This window comes from Lontra canadensis, unplaced genomic scaffold (assembly GCF_010015895.1).
Source record: "Lontra canadensis isolate GAN:19392208 unplaced genomic scaffold, GSC_riverotter_1.0 scaffold34, whole genome shotgun sequence".
Lineage (NCBI taxonomy): Eukaryota > Metazoa > Chordata > Mammalia > Carnivora > Mustelidae > Lontra > Lontra canadensis.
This window is the reverse complement of record NW_022631028.1, coordinates 8,045,316-8,061,177: the sequence shown is the minus strand read 5'-3', so window position 1 is coordinate 8,061,177 and position 15,862 is coordinate 8,045,316. Positions and strand designations below refer to the sequence as shown.

Here is a 15,862-nt window from a genome sequence, read left to right as displayed (position 1 = left end):
TATCCTCTACCTGTAGTCTATGCACATATATTTATATTTCTAGAAAAGATAAAATCTCAAAAACTTTCCTATAGGATTGCCTTGCTGGCTTCAGTTCTTCTGAACATTTCTAATTTTTTTTTCCCCTTGAAGATCTGTTTTGTTTAGCAAGTAGTTCTAGTTCTCTGTGAATGGAAGAGTTCCAAATCCATGGATCTGTGGTTCCGTGGCCATTTTGGGTTGTGTCATTCCCGAAGTCCAAGTGAAGGGATTCTAATCCAAACTGTGTGACCTTTGGCATATTATGTAAACGTTCTGTTTATGTAAAGCACTTTAGAAGTAAGCCAGATCCACGGTTGGCATTCAGTATTGTCCATCTTCTTCCTCACCAGCAGCAGCGTGAGTATCTTCATTTCCCGCTAGCTCACTGTTTGGCCCCCAGGATGCCATTCCTGCGGCATTGTTCTAACAGTCAAGGCAAGGCTTGGTTAGGGTTTGGTGAAGGTCAGAAAGAACCACTCTTGCTCAAGTGCCTTTGCCTGTAGCAGGAGCCAGGACTCTTGGCTACACATCTGTGTGACCTTGAGCAAATCACAGATCCCCTCTTGCCCTCAGCTTGTTTTTTGTACAGTGAACGGTGTCTGCCCTAGATTCCTTTTGGTTCAACAGAGGGTGCTGTGGTTTTCTCGTCGTCTCTGTAAAGAGGACAATGACTGGTTTGAGATTACTGGGAAACAGGAATGTTTGCTTTCCACAAAATATATTTTCGTAGGTGTGGGGTAATGTGTCGTAGTAATATGTTATATTTAGTAAGTATCATGTACAAGTACTGTGCTAAGAACTTTGCATGCATACTTCACGTAATGCTTATAATTAATCTGTCTCTTCCTATGTTTCTGTATGTATTAACTGTATGTGTTAACTGGGTATAATAATTGATATTTTTTTTTTAGGATTTTTTTTTTTTTAAGATAAAGAGAGAGCATGAATGGGTGGGGAGGGCTAGAGGGAGAGGGAGAGAGAATCCTCAAGCAGACTCCCCACTGAGGGCAGAACCCAAAGCGGCACTCGGTCCCACGATCCTGAGATCACGACCTGAGCTGAATTCAAGAGTCAGACACCTAATTGACTGAGCCACCCAGGCGTCCCTTAACTGGGTGTAATAATCCCTCAAAGAACTGTGAAAATTAAATGAGATAATATGTCTGTACTCTTCAGTACCTGTCTGGTAATAAATAGCCAAAAATTACAACAGTTATTATTATCTTCCTCATCCCCATTAACCAGGAACCAAGCATTTTGTATTTAAAATACAAAAACTGAATTTGAAGAATACAGTTATTTGGAAATGCAAATCAAAACCTCAGGAAGATGGTGCCTCACAGCTGTTAGGATGGCTATTGTCAAAAAGACAAGAAATATCAAGGGTTGGCGAGGATGTGGAGAAAAGGATACCCTTGTGCACTTTTGATAGGAATGTAAACTGGTGCAGCCACTGTAAAAAACAGTATGGAGGATCCTCAAAAAGTTAAAAATAACATTATTATATGATCCATCAATTCCCCTTCTGGATATATGTCCATAGGAAATGAAGTCACTGCCTCAAAGAGACACCTTCACTGCCACATTCCTAGCAGCATTATTTACAATAGCCAAAACAAAGGAAATAACCCAAGTGTCCATTGATAGATGAATAGATAAAGAAAATGTGGTGTGTGCGGACTATTATTCACCCATAAAAAAGAAGGAAATCCTGCCATATGCAACAACACAAATGGACCTTAGGGGCACTGTGCTGAGTGAAATAAGTCAAAAAGAGAAAGACAAATACTGCATGATCTCACTCGTAATGTGGAATCTAATGTAAGTAAACCCATAGAAAGAGAACAGGTTGGTGATTGTCAGAGGTGGGGAGTGGGGGTGCGAGGTGGGCATGGGAGTAAAGCTTGTCCAAAGCTACCTACTTAAAGTTACAAGATAAGAAAGTTCTCGGGATGTAATATGCAGCTTGGTGAGTGAAGTTAACCATATTGTATCAAATGAATATTTGAAAGTTGCTAAGAGAGTAGATCTTAAAAGTTCTTGCTACAAGAAAAAAGATTGTAACTATGTGAGGTGATAGCTGTTAACTGAACTTACTGTGATAATCATTTTGAGAGATACGTCTATCTATATAGACGTATCTCTCTTTACATCATATAGATATCAAAACATGCCAATTTATATGTCTAATGTATCATGGTGGTGTACACCAAAAAATTAAAGTATTATATGTTAAGTGTATCTCACTAAAACTGAGAGGAAAAGAGCATCCAGAGAAAATGTTTTTTAATAAACGATTATTGCAGGGGCTCCAGGGTGTCTCAATCGGTTGAACGTCTGACTTTTGGTTTCCACTCAGGTCATGATCTTGTGGTCATGGGATCAAACCCTGCGTCAGGCTCCTTGCTCAGCGAGGAGTCTGCTTCAGATTCTCTCTCCCTGTCCCTTCCACTCTCCCACCACCTCTTTCTCTCTCAAATAAATAAAAATAAAATCTTAGGGGCGCCTGGGTGGCTCAGTGGGTTAAAGCCTCTGCCTTCGGCTCAGGTCATGATCCCAGGGTCCTGGGATCGAGCCCCACCTCGGGCTCTCTGTTCAGCAGGGAGCCTGCTCTGCCTGCCTCTCTGCCTGCTTCTGATCTCTGTCTGTCAAAGAAATAAATAAAATTAAAAGAAAATAAAAATAATAAAATCTTCAAAAAAAAAAAAGATTATAGTGATTTAATACTCCCCTCCCAACAAAAAGCAAGTAGTCATAGCAGAGTGTGAGAATCCACAATGGGTGAAAAAACACGGGCCAGCAATCATGCTGGATCTGAAAGCTGTTCCAGGTAGGTGGGAGAGGTGGGTCTAACTTAGATGATGGCAGAGCAAAGGCACAGGTGCCCAGTGCCTGAGCTGTGCTGGACTTGTATTCATTTATGACAAGAAGTCTGTGCTCTTTCAGTTCAGTCTCTCTGCTGTTGGCATTATGAAATGCTCTTTTTGAAAAATTGTATTCTTGGCACTGCTGAACCAAGGAATGGGGTGCTTGTCCCTACAAGGGTTTGAGGAAGGAATGTGCATCGGTGGATGACCGCAATAGCATTGGAATCATAAGAGAAGCTGGATGAATTTGGATAGGTAAAGAGGTGAAGCCCAGTGTGAGGGAGAACAGGTGTAGCTGGGTGTGTCCACTCCTGCCTGTCTGCCTGCTTGGGTGTTGCCATCGCAGCCATAGACGCTCCGGGCACCGCAGGGATTCACAGCAAGCATCGGTCCCTTGGGTCAGAGGACGCCTGGGAACACTCGCGCTGGAAGGAATTAAATTATGAGCAAGAGTTTTTAGGAAAAGGTAGAATTTGTTCATTTTTAATCTAATTTTTTAACTTTTTAGCAACTCTATGGAGATATCTTTGACATAAAGAAACTACATATGAATTAAAGTGTACAACTTAATGTTTTTATACATATGTATATGCTGTGAAAAGATCACCAACTCAAACTAACTTTGACTAAACTTTTAGCCTTTTGTGAGTGTAATGAGTTTGAACTTAAGAAGTATCCTCCTAGTGGGGCACCTGGGTGGCTCAGTCAACTAAGTATGTGACTCTTGATTTTGGCTCAGGTCATGATCTCAGGGTTGGGAGATGCTGCCCCAAGTCAGGTTCCATGTTCAGGACAGAGTCTCCGTGTCCTGCTCCCTCTGCTCCTCCCCCTGCTCTGTCTCTCTCAAATAAACAAACACATCAAAAAAAAAAAAAAATCTCTTAGCAAATTTCAAGCAGACAATACAGTATTATTAAGTATGGGCACCATGCTGTGCATAAGAATTCTAGTACATACTCATCCTGCATAACTAACCAAACCTTTGTGCCCTTTGACCACCAACATCTCCCCATTTCCCACCCTCCAATGTCTGGCAGTCACCATTTTCTACTCTCTTTCTAGGAGTTCAGCCTTCTTAGGTTGCATAGATAGATACATATATCTATATATATCTATATATATATCTATATCTATATATCTATATATATAGATATAGATATATATATATATAGATAGATAGATAGATATATGTGTGTGTGTGAGATCATGCAGTATTTGTCTGGAAAAAGTAGAATTTAAGTGGAGAAGACACGTGGATGCCTTGTAAATATGGACAGAGAATGGGAGGGCAAATTTGCAGATGTGGCCATGGCTCCAAGATTCCTGGGAATGGAAGGATCTGGTTGAAGAAAGCAAGTCTTTTGTGTGGGGAAAAGAAAGCAGGTAAAGTTATATTAAAAGATGTGATACTGGGACAAGGCCTTTCCCTTCCTCCTGAAACAAAAGGACCTGCATTCATTCATGCATGTTTGGCTTTGTAGGACTGCATATCCCTTTGCCAGAATTACTTGCAGCCATATTTGGTCTAACCAGTGACCTTGGTAGAATGTGAGTGTCAAGTATGTATGAGACAGTGTTTGCTTGTTTTTGTTTTTCTGTCCCAGCCATTTACTAGACTTGTGACCTTGGGCAAGTCGCTGAACCTCACCATCTCATGATTTTTCCACTTTAATTTGGTAATCATAAAACCTTGCCCTGCTTCCCTTTGAGATGTTGGGAATAAGAAGTAAGATAGCAAGTCTACAGCAACTAACTGGCATAGAGCCTGACCCATGGTAAGCAATTCAATACATTGTTTTTATTTTAGTACCCTAAGTGCAGGGAGTTAACTATACTCCCTGCTCTATTTCTAGATGGTCCTTATTTCTTCAATTGTTATACTAGGGTAATCTTTGCTATTTGCAGTAACTGCTCTGAGAAATGTAAATTATTGGAGATGATGATGATGATGATGATGATTTTTGTCCTTGTTAACTTGGCCAAGAGTGAGTAGTTCCAGATTTTAGATTATTAGTCTGGTTTGGATCTTCCTTCTCTTTCCACTTCTATTTTTCTTTTCTTTTTCCTTCCTTCCTTCCTTCCTTTCCTTCGTTTCTTCCTTCTTTCTTTCTTTCTTTCTTTCTTTCTTTCTTTCTTTCTTTCTTTCTTTCTTTCTCTTTCATCTCGGCTGGAATGCTGCCTCTAAACTAGCTTTCACTTTTCCTTCCTTCCCCAACATTCAGGTAAGGGAAGGATGGTATTTTGGGAAGCATACCATTCATAGGGCATCCCAAGTATGTGTGACTTACACCACAAGGAACAAAGGAATACGGCACCATATTTCTTGGAGCAGAAACTAGGTTCAGTGTTAGTAGTAAAATCACAGAAACCTCTCCATTATTTTGAACATGATTGTGGCCAGATTCTTCTGCAAGCTTCAAAATGAGCTGGTCTCATCACAAGGTTTGAAAAGATATGAATCTGGATTATTCATAATGAGAGTTGCTGGGCTGCATCCCCATAAAAGACAATTGCTGAAAACAACAGGTTAATGCGGCAAGTTAATAGATCCCTTTGATTCATTTACCCTTGCAGTTGACCTCCCCCCCCCACCACCTGCCCCCCCACCACCATATTTTCTACTTTGGGAACTTGGAGAAGGGATGGGCCCATGTATTTATTTCTCACAGGGCACAATCTGGTCCTTCCTTAAGGAGGAGAAACGAGTTTGATGCAGCACCTAACAACATTTTAGACATTTGCTAATAAACTTGACTTCTGTTTTCCTTCCTTGCAATGCTAGTGTTGCCTACGGTCATGGCGCCTCGGGCTGTGGTCTTGCCGACTCGTTCAAGCTAGACAGGCTCAGGCTTGGGCAGTGCTTGGATGGAATCCCTCCAAAGACAACTCAGGTGCCGGAGACTCGGTGGTGGTGATTCAGCGTCTGGCACTGGCTCCAGCGAGGAGCAGCCAACCAGGGCCTCAACAAGGTGGTTATAGGGCCCTGTGTTAATAGGTGTATGGAGTAGGAGTATGATGGTGGGGGTTTTGTCTCCTCTTATAAGAGACTTCAAACAGACTTCCTGACTGTTTAGAGCCATTAAACTTATTTCAGCTGATTTTGCAAGAGGATCATAGATATCCTTTTTCTTTTTGTCTCATGAAAATTCCTAACCTTTACCTTCTTTGGCGGCAAGTATCCTCTATGTGGATACTTAAATAATAAAAATTACTCATAACTGCAAGCAAATACAGGGTTTTCTGACCCCTTTCTGCCCCTAGCTTTCCTTTGGGGGTGGGACTTGTAGCAGAATACCTCTCCCTGTGTAGGGCCTTCTGATATGTCTGTGTCCTTATCTCTGGTACTTGGGGTGTGGGATCGAGTTTGAGCCCTAAGGCATGAATGCTGGCGAATCACGGCCTGAGACGAGCACAGGGGCCCAGTTCTGTTCTCTTTCACACCAATTCTTGAAAGAAAGAAAGAAAGAAAGAAAGAAAGAAAGAGAAAAAGAGAAAAAAGGAAGGAAGAAAGAAAGAAAAAGAGAAAAAAGGAAGGAAGGAAGAAGCAAAGAAAATACTATCTGTCATCTTTTCTTTTGGAAAACACACTCTAATTGATTGCCAGCTTTAAAAAACTCCCAAAAGGTCTTTACCTTATTTGTTGCATTTTTTTAAAGTAAAGCCAAATTGAAAAACTTAAGTATTAAGTGTCGTAGCAGTGATAACCATCCTGTGTGTAGTGTGAAGAAGAGAAAGTGATGTCAGTAAGGATTTGGGAAACCCGGCTTGAGCAAATAGGGAAGGTGGAGGTCCCGGGTGGTGCAGATAATAAAGAAATGGCAGCGGTCCAGGTGGCGGAGGGATGCTCTGTCCTGGCCTCCTCTCTGCCCACCCCCACACTCATGGATGACACCAACCTGTGCAGGTAGGACCTTGTCAGTAGGGATCTTTGACTTTTTTGTTTCCTCTCCTTTTGGATTTCAACTCAAAAGCATAATGTTCGAATTCTGGAGACATGGGGTTGTCTGTGCTCCAGTTTTTCATCATGTCTATGTAGATATTGTCTCATAAGCTCATTTGCAAAGGCTGCGGAACATCTTGAGAAACCCATCCCTTCTAAGTATCAGCTGTTCTGGAAGGCTCCCAGAGGATACAATACCTTCTGCAGCTGTTAGCGCTCTGAGGATGGACAAAGCGTGGACGTGGAACCTTTCCCTTCTAGGGCACTGATTCAAATCCAGTGTCCCAGCTCATCTAAGGCCTTGCTGTCTGCCCCACCTGCTCTGAAACAATGGGTGGTCAGGGGTGGGAGTCAAGTCAAGTGAATCAACAACCTATGAATGTTCAGAGTCTGTTTGCATTCTCATCAAGTAGACCAAACAGTGATCAGTGCAAAGAGACTCTGATAGGCTCTCTGATGATTTTTGGGTGGTTGTTACCCCCATATATGAAAATTTTAATGTTTTCTTTTATTTTTCTTCCTTTTCTTTTTTTCCTTAAGACACCAGTGGCATGACTTGATGGTCTGCCATAGTGCTTTCTTTGTTTTTGTATCTAATGTTTATACAATCACTAGAGTCAGAATCTTTCCTTAGACAAATCCCTCTATGAGATTAGCTTACTTTTCCATTTTCCTGCGATAACCAAGTGCTCCATTTGTAAATCACTCCCCCCTCCCCCCCGCAGTTGGCATTCCTATTGGAGAACTCACTGCCTCGGAGTGCTGTGGATTCTGTATGAACGCATCTACACCTCTAGTCCTATCAGCCACTGACCTTTCTGTCCTTTTCTAAGTGATCCACAGGCGCTCTTTCCATCCTGCCCTGGAGTGGTTACTATCTAAAGGAAGGAGGTGATGGAGTTTCTCTGCATACTCAGTTCCCGGTCTGGCTACAGAGCAATCTTTAGATTGTGTTAATTTATGAGCCCTGTTGTTAAGATGGTAGTTAGTTGCTGGGTTGCCCCAAGATAGCAGACGATTTTATGCGGGAAGAGAAACTCTCTAGAGGTACTCGAGGTGCATCAGGAGGTTGAGAAATAAAGACGAGAACATGACTTCTTTCCTCCTTAAGCTTCCCATGCTATGTTTTATTGCTAGCTTTCCCCCCCACCCCCATACGCACAGTGACTGTTGATTAGCCTGGGAAATTATCTGAGAAACAGGTTTGATCTTGAGGGGTGGGGAGAGTCTAGGAAAAGAAATTAGAGGAAGGGTGGCTGACTCAGAGCAGCCTTTGAAGCTGGAAGTGGGACAACTTGTCAGGGCAGACAGGAAATAACCGACTTTTCTCCACTGGCCAATAGCACATGCTGTCTTCATTCTGATGCTGTTCGGGACCTCACAGCCAATTGAAGGGATTCATTCTGAACTGGTGTAAATTATCTGTGAGAAGAAACGCGTATGCAAAGTTTGCAACTCGTTTTAAATAGTTTCAGAAAGAGGAGCACACGGATGTATTTTTGTTTTCACGTCCCGGTTCTTTCTGGAAAATCAAATAGGACTTTGAGCTTTAAGAACAGTGAGTTAGTAAGGTCCGTGCATGTCAGCTAACTTCTAAGCTTATTTTGGGCAACTGATTGCAATCTTTGTTTTTATGAAATTGTGTCCAGTGGGATCTTCAGGGGATCTCAGAATACAGATAGCAACCCAAGGCATGGCTCGGCAAACTTTTCCTGTACAGGGCCAGGGAGAAAATATTTTAGGCTCTGCGGACCATACAGTCTGTGTTGAAAGTACTTAACTCTGCTTGGTGATACAAAAGCAGCCACAGACAGTGTGTAATGAAACAAACAGACAGCGTTCCAATAAAACTTTATTTGTGGATACTGAAAATTGAATTCCGTATAATTTTCACATGTCACCAAATATTCTTCCCTTTATTATTTCCCCAACTATTTAAATAAGTAAAAACCATTCTCATCTCGTGGGCTGAGCACTAACAGCTGATGTGGGGATTTGGTCCATGGGCTACAGGTTGCTGACCCAGGACTGCGGTTCGTCATATTTTTTTGAGGACCTCCAAGTATCAGTGCTTTTCTCAGGCCTCACCACCAAGTGTGTAAAAAGACTTACGTGAAGTTTTTCTCTTTCTGCCAGTTTGCTTTAAGTATATGTGTGTGCTTATTCCAATCATATTTTATATAAAGTTATTGCTCTTTCTTAAAATATGGTAAACATGTTTTTGAACATTGGCTGCCTTAATAAACATGCTGAACATAGGGATACCTGGCCCCTTCCGTATAAACGCCTGCTCTGAACTTCAGCTATAAATAGCTCAAAAGTTGTAAAGATGCTTGTGTGAAGCGTATCTTGTAAATGACAGTTGGTACTTACCAAGAAGGTGAAGGCCCTCAAGAGAATGACATAATTTTGAACCCGTAGAATTGATGGTGTATCAGAAATGCCTAGGCCCCAGTTAGCATAGGTGCATGACTTGCCAAACCAGCAACCAAGGACACTCCCGGACTCTTGAGTACTCCGAGCTGGTTGTGGCCCACGGAGACTTGATCATAAGGCAACTTTGACCCCTTGCGCCGACTGTGGCATAGGTAATAGCCAAGGCAGAGAGGGAGGCTGGCAAGTTCACAGATAAAGAGAGTACACGCACGCCTTCCATCCCCTTCCTCTGTTGGCTCACAGAGCCATTTATTTTATCCGTTGAAGGAAAATAGATGTGAGTGTGTGCATCTGGGCTTTAAGTCCCTGGTTTTATCAGTCACCCCCTTTCTATGACATCTTCAAACTACGTCTTTCTTGTAACCTGAGCCTAGCACTCAATACAGCACCAAGTTGTCCAGTGCCAAGCAATTGTCACATCTGTTATAAAGGAAGTGTTGACTCAACCCAGCCCAGGAACCGCCATCAATAGTGAAAGGTCTCCAGAGATGGGATGGGACCTTTTAGTTATTTATATTAGCAATTGGTCTGGAACTGGAGTCAGAGTTGATCTTTGCTTCTTAAGAGATAAATTCTTTCATTTATTCATATCCTTTCTCTTTCTCTCCCCACCCCACACCAGCCCTCTTTTCTTTTCCCTCATACATGCACAAACACATATCCATGCATCTTTTTATTCTGTATCCAAAGGATCTCGTTTTTCTTCAAATAGGCTATCATAACTTCTCTTCATATGTGATTGAGATATCATTATAAAAATAAGAAATGTTCTTCCTCCCTCTTTAGTTGTACTGGAACATATCTCTAAGGCTGGCTGTCAAGTAAGCTCGTATGGGTAACTCATGGTGCAGTTTCCAAAGAGGGTCCCATCAGTCATTTCAGATTTGGCACTGACCAACAATGAACAGGAGATCAAACACTCTTGACTTTCCAATAATACCAGAGATTCGTATTATAAATTACATAATACAGCTCCTATTATCATGATAATGCTCAAATGCGTAGTCTAGTACACTAAGGATTTATGTTCTTTTCTTTTTTAAGACAATTTAAAATCTAGATCACAGTGCTTTACATATACTGGAAATCAGAAAAGCAAATGTCCTTTGGTGGTTGATTTCACAGCACTTTATAAGTTCTAATAAATGATCTTTTACTGTGCTTGCTGAGACCTCCGTTGATTTGGGGGTAGGGGAGGATAGGTTTAATACTTTGCTCCAACTTGGTTCGCATAATCAGGATAAGGTCAGGGAATTGTTGTGAAGCAATCCATGACAATTCAGATCAAGGGGAATAATTTATACTAGTATTACCTCTCCATCCCAGATATTTAAAATTATTTTGCATATTTACATTCATTTTGAGAATAAAATTTGGAAGCCAGTTTGCACATATGTCCATCTTGTATTCTTCTCTCTTGTGTAGTTTGACCGAAAAATCACCTGTATTCATACAAGTTCCTAAGCCTTTTCTACCCTGAGTTGCTGTCTTGTTGATTATCATCTTCAGCAGGGCTCGGTATGAAATGCTGTAAGGTAGCTGGAGTTCATTACATGATTATTTAAGTTCATGTGCTCCACGTTGGGTCTAAAAAAAGATGTTGTACACGTACGTGATTTTTTCCCCCCCTAAAACCAGGAAAATAATCGCAAGGATTTCACTAGCCAATTTTGAAATGTTATAGAGCCAGCATTGGTTGAAAACTTAGGTTTGAGTCCTATACTTTCTTTTTTTTTTTTTTTTTAAGATTTTATTTATTTATTTGACAGAGACCAGAAGTGGGCAGAGAGGCAGGTAGGGAGAGAGAGAGAGGGAAGCGGGCTCCCTGCTGAGCAGAGAGCCTGATGCGGGGCTCGATCCTAGGGCCCCAAGTTCACGCCCCGAGCCAGAGGCAGAGGCTTTAACCCAGTGAGACACCCAGGCGCCCCAGAGTCCTATACTTTCTTTTGCTCGAGTAGACTTAGGAGAACATAAGAATAGTTTTGTGTGGTGTGTGTGTATGTTTTTTACAAAGACACTAAATACCATCCCTTTTGCCAAAACGAGTTCAGTGCACAGATTCTCTGAGACTTGGTTATTTAAAGACTGAGTACCTGTTCTCCAAATACTTGGGGACGCCCAGTAAATAATTTTCACGAAGGTTGGTGACTATGGGATTTGCATCCCTTTGCCTTGCTTTGTTTGTTCTGTTCCAATATCAAATGTCCCGACCTTTTCCTCTTCCCCACCCTGTCTTCCTCCGTACTCTTTTCCTTGTCATCTACCGTCCCTCTGCCTGCCCTCCCAGGCAGCAGCCAGACCCTTCCTTGTTCATGCGCTCATTACTCCGGGAACTCTGAAGCAAGCCCCTGCACTGTGTAGCTGTTCCCTTCCCTGCATTAAAGAGCCGTAAAACCCTCATGTGAAGTAGTCAAGAGAACATATATAGTAGGAGGAAAGGCTTTTGCTCCTGCAGGCACCTTGCAAAGGGGACTATTTTTCTTATAGGATATAAATGAAATCTTCACTCTGCCCACTTTTACACCTACGCATGTACTGAGCGTCTCCAAGGAGACAAGGAAACCCGGAGTCCAGTGATGGTGAATCCTCCTCGGAGACAGCAGGCTGGAGTCTCGGGCAGCTCTCCCAGGCGTCTTGGCTTCCAGATGCCCCTCTCAGACAGCCTCTCTTCTGGAGGCTCTTCTAGGCAGGCTTTCTCAAACATGTCTCTCCCTTCACAGATGAGCTAGCCTGTACGTTACATCTGAAGGGCTGGTGGTGGTTGAGTTCAGTCGGCAGAAGGCCTCCCTGGGACAAGGGAGGGGGGTGTCCTAGGGAGGTGGGACGGGAAGTTTCTGTCTTTCCTAAGATTCTTCCTTGTCACCCATTTATCCGTACACCTGTTTCATGGCTTCCCTGTGTGCCTTTTAGGCACAAAGGCACCGCTCAACCTTACAAAATGTCTAGAAAATACTCTGTTACAGTAGTACGGTCGTGAGTTCAGTTAGTGAAGTGGTCCTTTCAGAAGCCCTGCCCTTGGGGATCTGACATTTTTCGGTGTCTGTCATGAACAGTCCTTCTTGACTACTCTCTCTTCCGTTCCCCCTGAGTTCAGTGCACAGGGCCCTCCAGGACATCCTACCTTTCCCTCATTCCATGCTGTCACTATGACATTTTTTGGAACTACATACCTGAGTGTTTTATGCAAATGAAGTCTTTGTTTCTCTCTGAGGAATGCACTACCATCATATGTCCATTATGCACACTTTCAGAGATTTCTAGCGTCAGATCCTTTGGCTGTGGTGACCACATCTACTGGTGCATCTTCTTTGAGGCACCAATAATTAGTTACTATGTAGAAATTGTTATTGATGCAATCCCCAAGAAATCCCATTCTGTCTCTAAACTCTAAGCACGTCATTAAATGAACAGTCTTGACATCTCTTCCACATGAACATTCTTGGTTCTCAGCCAAATTAACTCAAATAGTGTAACTTCTCATGTGATTTTCTAGCACACTGTCTGCAAACTTCAGTCTTCTGTTGCTGATCCGGCTGCCCTCTTTAGAGAGGTGTGGCATTATTTCTGTTAAATTCTTTGACAGTAAATGTTCTCATGAGGGTTTCTTGATGACACTTTTTGATTACACTTTTTTTTTTTTTTTTTTACTTGAACGTTTAAAAAAGATTGGTCAGTCAGTTTTCTGAACTTGGGAGGACTCTGCTGTTTACCTTTTGCTTTACCCCCAGTTCATATTACTGCTCTAGTTTCTGCCTTTAAATAAAAACCACCTATGTTACGAGCTTCAAAGTATCATTCTTTATTAGGCATGATCCGTTTTGTTCACAGGTGCATAATGTATCTTTTGAATTGACCTAGAGGTCCCATTTGCTACTTTTTTTTTTTTCTCTTAGATAGTCTCTTCAGGTCACCCTGAGTGTATCTTACCTTATTTGATTTTCCTTCTCACATACCTTTATCCATAGTGTGTTTCACCATTGAGCTTCTCCTCTTTATCTCGGCTCAGAAGAGGTCAAAGTCTTACTTCCTTTTGACTCGAGCTCTTAAGTTCCCCCAACAATTTGTAGAATGAAGCTGCCTCCCAAAAAAGCCCCATTGTCATCTCCTAAATCTGTGCCTTCTGTCCAGGTCTTTCCTCGCTGCTCTGCTTTCCTTCCTCAGGGTGCCAGTCATTCATGGTCCCAGTTATGTCACACTGATGGCAGGAATAGCACATCGGCCTGGGTGGATTGCTGTGTCTAAGGAACTGGCTGTACCACTGACTCCATCTAAGAAAATGTAAACCAAATGTGAAAAGTTCCCCAGCTTAGACTGCTGGGAAGTTTTGTGGGCTGTTTGATTGGCCTGGAAATGCGAAAGTCAGGATCCCATCCTCAAGTGTACTTCCTGGAATCCTTTATGTGAAGGAAGCTCCGAACACGGCGACTCACACCAACGTGTTTCTTCCATTTTTCCTTCCAGGCACTTCAAGTGGCCAGACAGCTTCTCCTTCAGCAGCAACAACAGCAGCAAGTTAGTGGATTAAAATCTCCCAAGAGGAATGACAAACAACCAGCCCTTCAGGTGATAATTCTTTTTTGAAAAAAATTGACATTATACACTTTGGGAGAGCTGATACGCCATTCAGAAGTAGATTGTGTTGGGAGTTGCAAATCACGTATGACGATCTTCTGCAGAAGGTGCATTTTTTTAGTTTGCCAGCAGAGGATGACATTTTGGAAAATAATGTCTATTCAACCAAGAGTGTGGTGGTTGAGGAGATCTTCTAATGAGTTGCTGTAATAGGAAGAAGAGTTTTGCAGGTGTGGGTTGCTTATCAGGGACCATGTAGACCAAGAAGAAAAAGTTCCCGGTACTCAAGATAAGTCACTTCCTTCTCTCATGGTGGGGCTGGAAACATGATACCCACACCCATAACTTTAGTGCAGTGGTTTTCAACTGGGGGAGATTTTACTGGCCCCCCCTCACCCTCCACCAAGGGACAGAGAGCAATGTCTAGAGATAATTTTTGGTTGACCCACGGGGGACATTGGTGCTCCTGACACCTAATAAGTAGGGGTCAAGGATGTTACTTAATTGATCGTACACTGTACGGGGAGATTCCCCACAGCACAGAACCATTCATCCCAAAGTGTCAGTTGTGTCAAGAACTGCTAAGAGGACTGAGGAAGATACGGTACTTTTAATTTACCTAGTCATCAATGTAATACGTATTTTGTTCTTTAGCAGATATTTTCAGAATACTTCTCGATCACTAATGACAAATGGCAGGTGATTTTCATGTAAAGATATCAAAAGAGTTTTAGCAACTTCTGATTTCAGCCCTATTGAGGGCAGGGGCTAACGGTGTAGAAAAAGGGAGTTCATAAAAAATCTAATTTGGATTTTTGACTCGGAGTAGAAAAGTGGCATAGAAATTTCAAAGAAACTTGATGGAGGCTGTTCGTGCCCACACCGGAGGCAGGGCACTTGCAGGTCCGACGTGATTCAACTGCGTATGTAGCTCAGAGTGGGCAGCCTCAAAGCAGGAAGTGAAGAGGAGTTTCTCACACTGGACATTTGGGGACAGAACTTGTAGATGGTAGCTGTTGGGTATAACTTGGCACCAGTGACTGTGACCATGAGGTCAACCCAAATTCCAGCTTGTGTTGACTTTTCTCAGATCAGAGTGAACCAACACCAGTTCCCAAATTATCCTGCAAAGATCTAACTGACGTTTGGGGAGAAGTCCTAGTTCTTCTACATCTGCTCGGGAAGCCGTCACTATCTAGGTCAAGTTTGGCACTAAAGTAACCCTCTATGGGAACAGTTGGGTGACAGTGTGTATTGTTGACTAACACCTTCAAAACCAGTTAGTTACTTGGTAAACCATCATCACCAATCCCTAGGCCTTTTCACGTGTGTGAATGCTGGGGACATTTTTAATGAGGTACAGGGCCATTGAGGTCCCATGTCAGGTGCTATAAGAAGTGCTTTGTTGTGCAGATGTCTTAAGAACAGCGCTGGAGGATGAAATATGACTGGGTTGACCTTTCAGCTGTGAGCTTATTTGTCAGGATTCAAATAAGTTGAAAGGATCAAACTGAACAGTTTCCGTAGTCAGACTGGGAATTGTGTTTCAGAGGTCAGCTGCGGAGGCCACATTGCAGATTCCAGAACATAGCCAATTGTTGGTACATATTAAAGTGTTGGGGCATCTCCTGCAGACAGAGACACAATTAAAATTCTAATTTATTAATGTATACAGGGAACTAGCCCAGCCTGTCACTCAGTGATTCAAATGACTGTCCATTCTTTTTGCCTCCCTCTTGGAGCTCTAACAGCCTTAAAAATACCATGAGTCCTCTTGAATTTATCAGACTTCAAGTGCATTGGAAAAATGACAATATATTATTGGGGGGAGGTGGGACTCTCACACGTAGTAGAGCTTCGGTTAGGGATAATTTTAAAAAGTACACACATACACAATCTGTCTGATGCACTGCTCTGCAGTATTGAATATCATATGTAATTTTTTTATACTAGACTTATATTCCCTCATACTTGCTTTTTAAAGACATATGGCATTTTTAGGTAACTTCTTTTCCAAGATGAACGA

At 42.3% G+C, this 15,862-nt stretch overlaps 1 protein-coding gene across 14 annotated transcripts in view; it reads left to right on the top strand.

Annotated features, from left to right (window-relative positions):
- The window catches only part of FOXP1 (forkhead box P1), a 576,422-nt gene that overhangs the window by 412,258 nt on the left and 148,302 nt on the right, over positions 1-15,862 (top strand). For 7 of the 14 annotated variants that reach the window (XM_032867389.1, XM_032867391.1, XM_032867392.1 and 4 more), the window contains one exon: positions 13,723-13,827. In XM_032867389.1, the coding sequence (XP_032723280.1) occupies positions 13,723-13,827 (105 nt within the window). The remainder of the gene's footprint in view (positions 1-13,722; positions 13,828-15,862) is intronic. The other 7 variants (XM_032867390.1, XM_032867386.1, XM_032867382.1 and 4 more) reach the window with 1 other exon arrangement.